This window comes from Ciona robusta, chromosome 11, assembly GCF_009617815.1.
Source record: "Ciona robusta chromosome 11, ASM961781v2".
Taxonomy (NCBI): Eukaryota; Metazoa; Chordata; class Ascidiacea; order Phlebobranchia; family Cionidae; genus Ciona; species Ciona robusta.
In genome coordinates this window covers 7,294,515-7,306,771 of record NC_143245.1, presented here as the reverse complement: position 1 = coordinate 7,306,771, position 12,257 = coordinate 7,294,515, and the positions used below count along the sequence as shown (strand labels likewise).

Below are 12,257 nucleotides of genomic sequence, written 5' to 3'. Positions count from 1 at the left end.
AAGTAATGCAGTTTGCAATATTTGTTAAATGTGACTTCTTTCAAACACGGCAACACCAAAAAACAACAAGAAAAAGAAAGTTTAAATGTACAAAGTACACTCACTATACACTGTGCTATATTTTATGGGTCAGGTCTTATGCATTGGCAAGTCAGGTAACCTCAAAATTTAGCTCAGTTGCTCGGTCTCCTAATGTGCAATATATTTTCGAAATCTGTTTGTTTAAAAACTACTTGGGTTTTAATCCCATAGGTCTGTTGCATTTTTTATAATATAACAAATGGCACATGAGGATGTGATTATTGTGCATTAGATACACTAATGTGGTATGAAAAGTTAAAACAGCGCGGTATGGAATGATCATGTATGATAAATTAAAACAAAATAATTTAACTTTATTGCAGTGTTTAAATATAAATGGTGCCATTGCTTTAAGCGGTAATTATTGCTTATTTATACATAATTACAAATAATCGTTTACGAACAATAAGTGGAGAATTAAAGACCTTATAAAATTAAAACTGACCATTATCAACAATGCGTTTTAAACAAGACTGCAATAATTTCAATTACGTTCTTATCAGAATTAACCTTATAGTTGTGGGAGATTTATTTAAAAATCCAGATCTGGTTTATAGCAAAGAATATGTAGAGCAAAAGCAATGCCGTGTGTTTTGCAAATTTAGCCTTTTGATCATAAATACAGTTATTTTGACTTAAACATAGTTATTTTGACAAGAAAATACCACAAAAAATGGATAAAATTTACAAAATGGAACTGTTTTAGGGCGAAGCAATGAAAGATAAAAATAAAAAACTAAAACCGGTCGATAACCATGGCTTCGACAATTTCACCGCGTTTGATCACTTTACAGGCATCGGAGCTCGGGGGTAGCATCAGTAGAGCATTTGCAGTGAGCATACTCAACAACCTGCTGCTGACTTGACGCCCGGTGCTGTGGGCCCATGGGATGGGCTCTCTGGGCTCCCAGCGCAATTGCACTCGCTGGTATTCTGGACGCGAGTCAAGTCGCACGTCAGAGGATAACTGGGTGAAAGGTGAAGAACATTATGAATAGAAAAGTGGACGAAAGCTACCCAATGCTTGCTACCCAATGCTCAATAATGGTTTGTAAACTGTCAGCTATGCAGGAAAATAACAAAAACCCAAACAGTAACATAAACTTGTAAGCAAGCATGACTTGTATGAACAGAACACCAGTGTTATAACAACTGTCACTTCCCCGCCAATTCAGGATAAATAAGGGTCATACAAAAATTTAATAAAAATGGGTAAAAGATATAATTTGAAAAACGTAACATAATCTTCCAACCTTTGCGCTCAATATGGTTGGTCGGGGTTCTTGAAATCCACTGAGTTTACGCAATGCTGGTAAAACAAATAAGTTGCAAGTCACAACAGCTGACACCGGGTTGCCTGCAAAGTTAAAAACAAGATTTACAAACGGTCGTGCCACGTAAATATTTTAAATGCTGAACGATCGTGTGCAGAAATCTCCCACAAAGAAGGCAATTTAACGTTGCTTATATAAGCTAAATATTTGAGTTTAATCCTAAACCACACACACACACGCACAAACGCACCTGGAAGAGCAAATATGCACTTTTTACGCTGACCAGTCTCAAGAGTGGCGAAAGTGCTTGGTTTCCTAAACATAAAAACAACATTTAAACTTTAAACCAAAACCTCCAGCATTGTTTCCAAACGAAAAATCTTTAGATTTAAAGAATATTGCAGTAATTAAAAAGATATAAAAAGTTTTTGCTTTTTGGTATATACTTAATCAGTGTAACACACATACAATTTTTTTATAATTTATAATTTTAGCATTATTTATTATGCATTAGAAATGGTGTGTGGTTGCAATATTTGCCAAAATTTAACAGGTCATAGACATTTATGTTTCTATGGAAAATGTTTAAAATCAACACTGGAAAATAATATTGTGAAACACTGGTATAAGTACTGTTGTTATACAACCAAAGCTTTATAACCTGAGTTCACATAAATCAAGCTATAGCCCGAGGACACTAATGCGAAAGAAATTCTCTTCTATTTCTAAGAAATGTTTAAGTTTATGTAAGCAGTGTAAACCAGACAAAAGAACGACGGTTTTAAAAACATTTTGATTTTAAATAACGTGTTATTTTTACAGCATTTTCATTCAATTTGTTTTTATAAAATACAAATATTACAACTACTGTTAAAATAAGCTGCTTGTATTAGCTTTTACCATGGTTTGAAATTCTAAAGACAAAATGTATTAGACTATTAGTATTCCTACCCTGGTTTCATAAAAACACGTCCAAACAAAATCTTGGCTCCAATTTTCACAAGAAGTTGTTTCAAAAAATCTTTTTCCCCCATTGACACACCCCCTGTGGTCACCAATACATCGGCTGGAGGAATAAACCATTACAATATATGTTACTAAAGTTTGCTTAGTTTAGTCATAACTTTTTGTAGATTGTATTTGGTATAACTATACATTTTTGACTTTTGTTAATTTGATTAACTGAATATAAAATAGCAGTTGTATAACATCGCATACCATTATAATGCATTTAGCGGCAATCTATAATGCAAACAAATCATAAATACTAATATGTTCAAATCAAGAATGGAAATTTCGATTGCAATGCATGTAATATAAACTTAAAATAAAACTCTGAGATTTCATGGTTGATAATTTTACTTTGTAATATAGTAATATATGAAACCTGTATTTCTTGTATAAAACACTTTTAAATTACATTACTACTTGAAACACATGTAGCACGAACACAGATAATCAGATAACTTACCTTTCTCGCATGCAGATAATATCGTTGCCTTTAAGTCCTTTGGTTGATCTGGTACAATACCAAAGTCAAGCGTTTTAAACCCATTGGACTGTAAGGTTGTGATAAGAAGAATTCGATTTGAATCTCGAATTTCTCCAGGACCAAGGTTCTCTGTGTCTGGTGTTGCCAACTGTGGGAATACTTGGTATATGATAATTATGAAAAAATGGAAAACAAAAAGAGATAATACTGATTATTTGCTTTTCTCCTACAGCTGGTCTATGAGAAAAGTCAGTTAAGTAGATACAGTCTTGGGTTATAAATTATACAAAACAAGTTTCATGTATTCTAGTGATATAGTCAGTGGAAATTGATCTGTCATTATTAGGGCTGTGGATTTTCCCTATTTTTGTTTAACCGTTAACCGTTCAGTTTTAACCGGTTAACCGGTTAACCGATAGAAGTGTAATCCTAATAAAAGCGTCTTGTTTATCGCTTTTTTTTTCGCGAATTTAAAGGCAACTTTACGACGAACGTATGGACTATGCTTGCAATACACGGGCAAACGTTCTTAACGTTAAATTAATGCTTTCTTATTCATATTCAAACCTGTTTTAAAACACCTGCCATCTAAATAATCAACGTGTGAATTGCAATTATGACGCAGTTATTAACGTGTGAATTGCTATTATGTCGTAATCAATTGCCAGGTCAAACAATCGCTATTATGATGCAATGAATCCACGTGTGAATGCCTGCCTTTTTCGTAATAAACACGCTGCTTGGCTGAGGAAAACATTTAAGTTGTGTATTACACCAATATAATGTTGCAAAACTAGTTAGCCTGCGGTATTAACATTCAAGATTGACGACGTAATCGCCGTTGTAGGGCACGATCAAAGCAACAGCGTCCCTGCGCACTCTGTCTTATTGCAAAACAACAATCAACGAACACGCGCCTTTCGTGTAAATAAGACAGATATTGATATACGTTTATGCCCTATGACGTCATAGTTCGGTTAACGACTTGAACTTTTCGTTAGCGGTTAACCGAATAGGTTCGGTTAACCGGTTAACCGTTAACTTTTCCACAGCCCTAGTCATTATAACAAGAGTGTTTTGTTTCATACACTTCATGCCCACTCACAAGCTACCACACATGTAGCCCTTGAAATACCTCGCTTCCAGTAGAAAACACAGCCACTGTTGGCTTCTGGTAAACTTTAACAGTGGTTGCTCCAACAGAGGCGAGTATACCACACTCTGAGGGTCCAATTCTAGTCTGAGACTTAAGAACCACCTCTCCAGTTTTGATATCGCAACCAATAGGTCGAACATTCTCACCCGGTCGCACAAGTTTCAAAACACGGACAGTCAGTTCCTCTTTACCCTACATACATAGATATCATATAAGATAAACAAAAATGCTGATTTCATAGACATTATATAAAAAAAGGCTGATTCCATAGACAAACGGAAAATCTGGTTTCTAGTAATGTTATTGGTGTTACTAGTTCTAATTAATAAAAAAAATTAAACAACTAACATTGTATGGAATTAAATAAACAAAGTTATAATTTATAAGAAAATGCTGAGTTGTTTGGTTGCTATGATTATTGTCATGATTTGTGGCTTAGGTAAATAGGAGATGTAGTTTAACCATCACTGTCTTGATGTTGAAGACCAAATTTACATTCTCTGTTTCCTTGAGGAGAACGGTGTCCTCAACTGGGATGACAGCATCCGCTCCAAGAGGAAGAGGTGCTCCTGTGTTGATCCTGAAGGCTTGTCCCTTCCCGATGCGGATTCCCTTGCTGTGGTTGGAGTTGTTACGATCACAAACCGACGCCCCCACGATGTCAAGGTCACATGGGGTGTCCAAGCCTGAAAACAATGCATATGTTTATTTTTTAGTTCATCAATATTTGCAATAAAGAGCTGGTACACCTTTGATTTGTTAAGAATCGATATCATCTGCACATTGAGTCTTAATAACTTTTTTTTTTTTTGTAAAATACTTAATTAGTTCAAAGCATTCAACACAGATATTTCAGTTTACCTGATATTCGCAATAAAAAGCTTTATTGGTATTTTAAATTAATGTTTTCAAAACTCTATTGAAACTGACCAGAAAATCAAAGGATAATACACCTAATATTTTGACTTAAAAATTTAGAATTGAACAATAATGAAAAATATTCACTGTACATTACTTTTAAACCATACACAAGTAGTAGTTGTATGAACATAACTATTAACTTACCTATAACTGCATAACCATCCATTACTGAAGCAGGAAAAGGTGGAATTGGAGCTTTGGCCCGAATGTCTTCAGCAAGTATGTGGTCAATTGCATCTGTACGTATGGGGAGTTGTAAATACTTTCGCATACACCAGTTGAACAGTAATATGCTGTTATACTATCTGTTGGGTTGTAATATAAGTATCTTCTCATACACCAGACACACATTGTGTATTCATACACCTCATGCTCACTGTTGAGTTATACCATGGGTGTCTTCTTATACACGGGACACACATTGTGCATTCATACACCTCATACCCACTGTTAAATAACCAGAATTTTTTAAATATAGCATGATCTTACCACTATAATACTTTGATATGATGGGTAATGTAGATACGTTGGTTAAGATGGAAGAAAATGCTTCATCCATCGATAAAAGAGGGTAGGGTGAAGTTCGCTGACGTCGTGGCACATTAAATTCATCATCTAGAATAAATAACGTAAAAAAAATAAAAAAATGAATCTTTAGAAGGAATAGCAGAATTTAAGATGCACTTTTTGATTCTTCACAATTGCTTAAAAATATTCATTGTTGTTAAATAAATATTAATCTATACATCATCTAAAAATAATTATGCACAGTTTAAATACAAAATGCATTGGAGACTTTTTGAATTAGCTATGCACATTTTATTATTCTAATCATAAAGGTGTCATACAAAAATGAAATTCTTTTGTAATTGCACATTGTGGATGCTTACCTGAAACAACACTCTCTGGTTTTCCGTTTGTTTTTTGCGGAATTTGAGTGCCATTAGTTTCTTTCTAAAAACATTTGAAAGAAAAATAAAGAAGTTAGAAATTGTTTTATCAGAGCTTTAACTTTTATGCAGCAAATGTTTACTGTAAATTTTTTTTTTGATATAATACAACTATTAAACTACAGGCAATTGGAGCGAAAAGTTAAAATATAGTAATTATACAGAAAGCTAAATGAGAAACTGACAGTAGTGGTTTGAGCAAATCAATTCTTGCAAGGATTAAACCACACGTTATATAAATTGAACACGACTTACCACCATGTTAGTTAAGCTATCATTGGCAATATCAAGGTTGATGGTGTTCAAATCATCTGCTGATAATAATCCAGAATCACTGGATAAAGCATGTGTGGGGACATGGTGGTCCAATGTAACTCGAATCTGGGGGAAAATGTTTGTGTTTATATAATATAATTTTTCTATAAAAAGCAAAGATGTTAAGTAAACAGTCTTAATGTATGAATGAATGAAACTTGATTTATCCTCTCGTAGCGGGAAAAACTAGTCGTTATAAGATGAGTGGCAAACTTACTGCATGGTCATCAGGGGAAATGCCATTCTGTTGTATGACGCTATTTATTTGTGGAAACGGTGTTTGTTGTGAAACATTCGCTGCAATGAGAGAGGTCGCTACTTCATTTAGTTGTATTTTAAAATGATCATCAGCGACAGTTTTGGTTTCTTCTCTAAGCAGAGACAAGCCATGGGGAAGACATGGAAGGACAACTCTAAGGCATTCCTGGTAAATAACATTGTGTGAATATTGGTGTATCAAGGTGATTATGTTATGCTCATGTCTCCATTTGCAAGTTTCATCATTTAAGTCATATTTTCCAGTCTATTCTTTGTAATATTTAATATACATAGTATTTGAGCAGGGGCAAAGGGCCAGATTTTATATTTATGTTGGGTCCCTTTGTTATGCTTTCCCTTTCTTTAATTACGACTAAGGGCAAAGCCTATTTTGAACTGAAAGATTGGGTCCCACTCCCAAGCCTCCCAATTATTACACTATTACCCTTAAAATATGACATTTGATTATAGTAGTCTACAGTGAAAGTGCTGGTGGCCAGGCAACTAATGTTTACTGTCTTTGTTTGAGCATATCTGTTAACTCGTTTCTTGGATTCTATAATGAACACAAGGCAGGATTGCTCAAAAAGTTCTAGTTCTTAAAAAACCACACACTATGGTGCAAGCAATGTAATAAAATCTTCAAGCTAGGGGTTGTGCTTCTTGCCATAATTTATGTGTCTATCAACCCCTTCATTTTAAATTAAAACACCTATCCCAGTAAAATGCTATGGTATTATAATGAACACAGTGCAGGACCGCTTAAGAAGTTTTAGTTCTTAACAAACACATACAGGAAAGTGCAGGCAAAACAAAAAAACAACATTACAATATAAAAAATAATGAAGTAAAATAAAAGATAATGACGTAAAATATAAGATAATGACATAAGATTAACTCACAGCTGACCCCTTTAAACTTCCTGGCAGGTTTATTATTAACGTTGAGCCCCGGATTCCACATACAGCTCTACAAAACAATTTTGTTCAATTGACACAAACACTCAGTTTTTGCTGGCAATAAAAATGTAATTTTGGTACAAACACTCAGTTTTTGCTGGCAATAAAAATGTAATTTTGGTACAAACACTCAGTTTTTGCTGGCAATAAAAATGTAATTTTGGTACAAACACTCAGTTTTTGCAGGCAGTAAAAATGGAAAATCAATTGCGTCAGTCGGTTCCGGTTGTAAAACATTGTTAAATGTTAAATAAAATGAGAATAAAATTGTTAAACAAAATGAGAACAAATTCGCCAATATATATCTTGTTTATTTCAAACTAAGAAACTCTGCAAAAAGAGTTGTTTATACCATAACTGGTAGTCTGGTAATACACTTCAAGGATCTAACCCTGACTCTGACTGGATGCTGATATATTTAAAGGATTCTTGTTTAGTGAAATGTAGTAAGGATCTGGTGCTTAGTTTGGGGAGAAGATGGGAGACCTTCTCATTTTATTTTTTTGTTCCATTAAGTAGTAAACAAGAACAATCAAAGAATTATAGAACCATATTCTCAAGACTCCCACAAATTGTTTGTTTTAAACACCATCAGGAAGTTTTAATATTATGTGCTAAAGGGTCCCCATCTTACCCCATTCCTACTATATATTTATATATGTCAAACCATTAAGATGACTGCGTTATACTCAACAACCCACCTAGACAACATTGCATTTGGAGAAGCTTTCAAAGATGCCGCAGTGATAGCTACCATCATCCCACTAGCTTCTTTATCAATAACCAAGCGAGTTGCTTCAGGGGTTATATCTCTTGCAGCAAATCCCGTTCCACCCGTTGTAAGAATGAGGTTTACACCTAATCTATCGGACCAATCTCTCAATGTTTCCTATAAAGTAGTGAAACACAAGTTTCTGTCAGATGTAAAATTGCTATTGTGATTTTTTACTACAAAAAGAAAAGAAAAAGAAACACAATAAATAATTGAAAATTGTAGAGCCATGGACGGGTATTCTGTTATTTCTGTTACCAGGCATAAAGTATTATAAACTTTTTGGCTCCACCAGTATAAAAACTTTAGCTCTGTTAACAAATAATATAAAAACAACAAAGTTTGTTCACACTTAACAGGTTATGGTAAAACGTAAAAGAAGAATCATAATTCTAAAATGAAATTTTCTTTTGAGACATCTTATCACCTTAATTTCATTTTTCTCATCCGGAACTATTTTGTGCACTTTAATCACCACCTGGAACCTGCGAATTTTTCTCAATTTAGATTTTAGAACATTAATAAAGTTTGTTTTGAAATTTTGCGGCTCTATAAAAATAAAAAATGCTATAGTAAAAATGCAAAAAAACACCAATGCATACCACTTTACTATGGTATCACAATCATTGCTGTCCATTGCGAACCTTCTGAAAACTGCCGGACAGACCGCAGTTAGTTCATAAACCCCAGTTTTTGGAACCGCTGGTCCACAACATATGCTTCCAAACAATAAATGTATATATATATATATAGCCTTTATGTTTAACCACCTTTTCATTTCAGTAATGATCTTTTGTAAGTTGGGCCCGCTTCTATCTTCTGTTTCACGGCGATAACATCGGTCGCTCACTGTTTTAAAAAGGTAATCAAAAATTTTAATTATTTTTAATTCACACACCTTAAGACAATTTATTCAGTGCCAAAAATATTATTTTCTCTTGTCTGCCCAAAAGTTAGTAGCAAACTGATGTTCGTTTGGCTTTATAAATTTATAAGTACGTTTTCCAATGCAATGTTAGTTTTCAAATATTTAATTCATTAGAGTGATTCTCACCTGTTAACACACCCACAAACACAGTTGCTAGTTTGTCCCCGGCTTCCGATAACGTTCCCACAGATCCTTGATCAAGGCGTGCCGTCTTCACCCAGTAGCCAGATGTTGACATTGTAATTAAGCAGATCACAAAACTCGTACTTAAAACAACCTAATCAACACAAATTAATAGTTTATGGTATTTATATAAAACAAATTTTGTTTATCTTCTCTTACAAAAACAAAAATTATGGTACTAAAGCCAAAAACGAGAATTGTTTTTTAACAAAATATATAGTCGACTTAAGGGTTTATACATGATACATATATAGCTTAGTCAATACACATATAAGGGTAAAAATTTAAGCTCATTTTTAAAATCACACACTATGGTTGGTAGTTGGTACAGTATGTTCTACTGAATTTAAGCACTATACAAATGAACAGGTTGTTTAATTGTTCTTTTTCTCCAACACAACTAGTTAGAAATAGGATACTGCAATACATTATAATAAAGTCTGCGTTAACTCAGCCTACCATGGTAAGGCTTATTGCCTGCAGCGTGACATATACAACCTATCTAACCACACACCAACTAATGTAACTGCAAACCACTAACATTATTGTCATTGATAAGATCAGTGAACATGAATTTCTCAAAATTAATATTACAAATAAAAACAATAAAACGTTATAAAAAATGTAAAGGATTTTCAATGTAATAACCTACAAATTAAAGTTCAGGCCTCAAAATAATTACATAACCTTTATTTAATATCTATCTATATATACATATATATATATACATTTTTTATTTAAAAACTAGATCTACATGTTAACTTTTATACGCCTGCATAAATAGGAATTGCATAGATTTCATGCTTGCATGCATATATATGCAAAAGAACTATATTCACAGCTAAAACAAACAGAAAATCACAAGGCTACCGTCACAAACAGTGAATTCTGATATACAGATGTAATCAATATTCTGCTCTATACGATACGGGCAACCACGTAAGTGATATCTTACTACTGAAATGTATATGCGCAGCAACGTTTCACTAAACCTGCCCACAAAAAGTTATATAACTTTTGATTTTGAGTGACCAGAATACGAAGTTCGCAGTTCTTCGAAAAAGTAGCACAAAGAGCAGCTCTGTATTCTCTTTCTTGCTCTTTAACGCTCTCACTCCGCTCTCTCATTTTGTAGATCTAGGATCGGTGAAATTTTAAATTTATGCTCCTAAAATGCCCCAAGCAAATCTGCATTTAAGTATAGCTATATCATAATCATACGCAAAAGTTAAATAAGGCAGAAATCTAAATTTCCGCCGCTTTTAATTACACTACACTACTACAGTTTACAAAAACCACGTAGGTATTTAAATAGTCCCATAAATAATATCCCACGTATTTCCTAATTATGTTTTTAACAATTGTCCTCGCTCTTTTAAGAGCCGTCAGGATACGGTTATGTAATTCTGTATATTTATAATCCTTGTTTAGTAATACTCGGAATCGAGCAAATATGCATCTTAATTGAACCATTGAACCTATAATTAGCGCTGGTCTAAATTCTGTTAGGCCAAAGATATGTGACGTTTATTACGCGTTGTGTATAAAATTTTAGTATTCCAAACACAATCTGAATTCACGGGTTTTACATGGCAGTTTAATATGTTTCGCCTATTAAATTATCAATTAATCAAATAAATAATTGAACCGTCATTGCTATAACGGCAGCAGAGGCAATTTAAAGAAGCTGTCATTTTAATTTGTTCACACTGCAGTTAATCAATATTGGAAGTTCCTATTGTGGCGGGAATACCTACAGCAGATCAATGCCTCCAGCACTTGGTATAGACAGCAGTAAAAAGTTGGAATGCGCAATATTACCGCACCCTTATATAATCTTTAATGTGTGGGTTTTCGGGGGATACTTGGTACCAAAATCAAAGACATGAAACACAGCAACAAATCAAACGAAATCAAAGCATGCAGAATAGTTTACCAACTGTTCGCACCCCGTTGATCCTTCTCGCCCCAAAATAATAACAATAGACCACGATTAATAAACATCATAAGAAGGACATTTTACTTTATGTGAAGTTTTACAACCTTATCGGTAAACTGATGCATTATATTTAGCACATAATATCCTGATCGTGTTTAAATGTTCTTTGTTTACCACCAAATTACAGGAGAAAATAGATTAAAAAGGTTTCCCATCTTTACCCACCCTATTAATGCTTCATTACAAAATGAAATTTTATTTGAAAATAATAATGACTAACGCAATTTACCTCTTCATTAATTGAAAACAAACAGCTGGTCAACAATCCCATGAGAACAACATTCATTGTTTTAACGCCGAAAGGAAACTTAAGACACCTATATCACGTGGCGTATTGTGGTCCTAAATAACAAATACCTCACTGGAGTCTATAGTTGATGATGAGATATATAATACAAAGCCGAACACGCTTGTTAGGCTATTTAGGGTAATAATGGTCGGAGGCAGAGACGGGAATGTATTCAACCGAAAGTTAAGCTTACAGCAGCAATAAAATAAACTTAACCATAAAACAGCTACAAACGCGCAGCACAATATTCAGCAATGTTTTCTTTAAAATATGAAACATTTAGGGTGATTTTTCTACGAAACCTAACTTTTAGTATGGCTGACAATATTTTAAGCAGCAGAATGAGGTAAAGACATTTTAAACGTTTTCCCAAACAGGTTTAATTTGATATTTTAGTTTTACACAATCATGAATTCAGATAGCGGATCTGCCGAACCCAGTACAGATGACGTTCTTATTGAATATGTGAAGGTAAGTTTGTAGGATTGTATGAACAAAATTAACTTGACCAACACTTATCCATTGAATCGGGCGTTAGCATAGAAAGTTCGTTTCTTTTCAATAAAACCGGGACAAAAAAGAAAATACCTCTTTTTCCATATAATTCTAAAAGAGACAGGCTGCAGTCTCACGATTTTACCCTGTGTTGGCACCACATACTAATTGGTAAAAAAAACGAA

General features: G+C 33.8%; 2 protein-coding genes across 2 annotated transcripts in view; one reads left to right on the top strand and one right to left on the bottom strand.

The window, feature by feature from the left end:
• Window positions 1-6: 6 nt before the first annotated feature.
• Window positions 7-12,257, bottom strand: part of LOC149728955 (gephyrin-like) — a 14,816-nt gene continuing 2,565 nt past the window's right edge. Inside the window, exons 2-18 of the mRNA XM_089887785.1 lie at window positions 9,233-9,383; window positions 8,949-9,027; window positions 8,606-8,663; window positions 8,108-8,295; window positions 7,350-7,416; window positions 6,407-6,613; window positions 6,130-6,255; window positions 5,815-5,878; window positions 5,414-5,539; window positions 5,069-5,161; window positions 4,499-4,689; window positions 3,983-4,195; window positions 2,827-2,995; window positions 2,307-2,421; window positions 1,606-1,670; window positions 1,335-1,438; window positions 7-1,048 (exon numbers count right to left, since the gene is read on the bottom strand). Coding sequence (XP_089743911.1) covers window positions 818-1,048; window positions 1,335-1,438; window positions 1,606-1,670; window positions 2,307-2,421; window positions 2,827-2,995; window positions 3,983-4,195; window positions 4,499-4,689; window positions 5,069-5,161; window positions 5,414-5,539; window positions 5,815-5,878; window positions 6,130-6,255; window positions 6,407-6,613; window positions 7,350-7,416; window positions 8,108-8,295; window positions 8,606-8,663; window positions 8,949-9,027; window positions 9,233-9,344 — 2,208 coding nt within the window. The 5' untranslated portion in view covers window positions 9,345-9,383 and the 3' untranslated portion in view covers window positions 7-817. The remainder of the gene's footprint in view (window positions 1,049-1,334; window positions 1,439-1,605; window positions 1,671-2,306; window positions 2,422-2,826; window positions 2,996-3,982; window positions 4,196-4,498; window positions 4,690-5,068; window positions 5,162-5,413; window positions 5,540-5,814; window positions 5,879-6,129; window positions 6,256-6,406; window positions 6,614-7,349; window positions 7,417-8,107; window positions 8,296-8,605; window positions 8,664-8,948; window positions 9,028-9,232; window positions 9,384-12,257) is intronic.
• Window positions 11,756-12,257, top strand: part of LOC149728954 (uncharacterized) — a 3,785-nt gene continuing 3,283 nt past the window's right edge. The window contains exon 1 of the mRNA XM_089887879.1: window positions 11,756-12,048. Within this exon, the coding sequence (XP_089744005.1) occupies window positions 11,986-12,048 (63 nt within the window). The 5' untranslated portion in view covers window positions 11,756-11,985. The remainder of the gene's footprint in view (window positions 12,049-12,257) is intronic.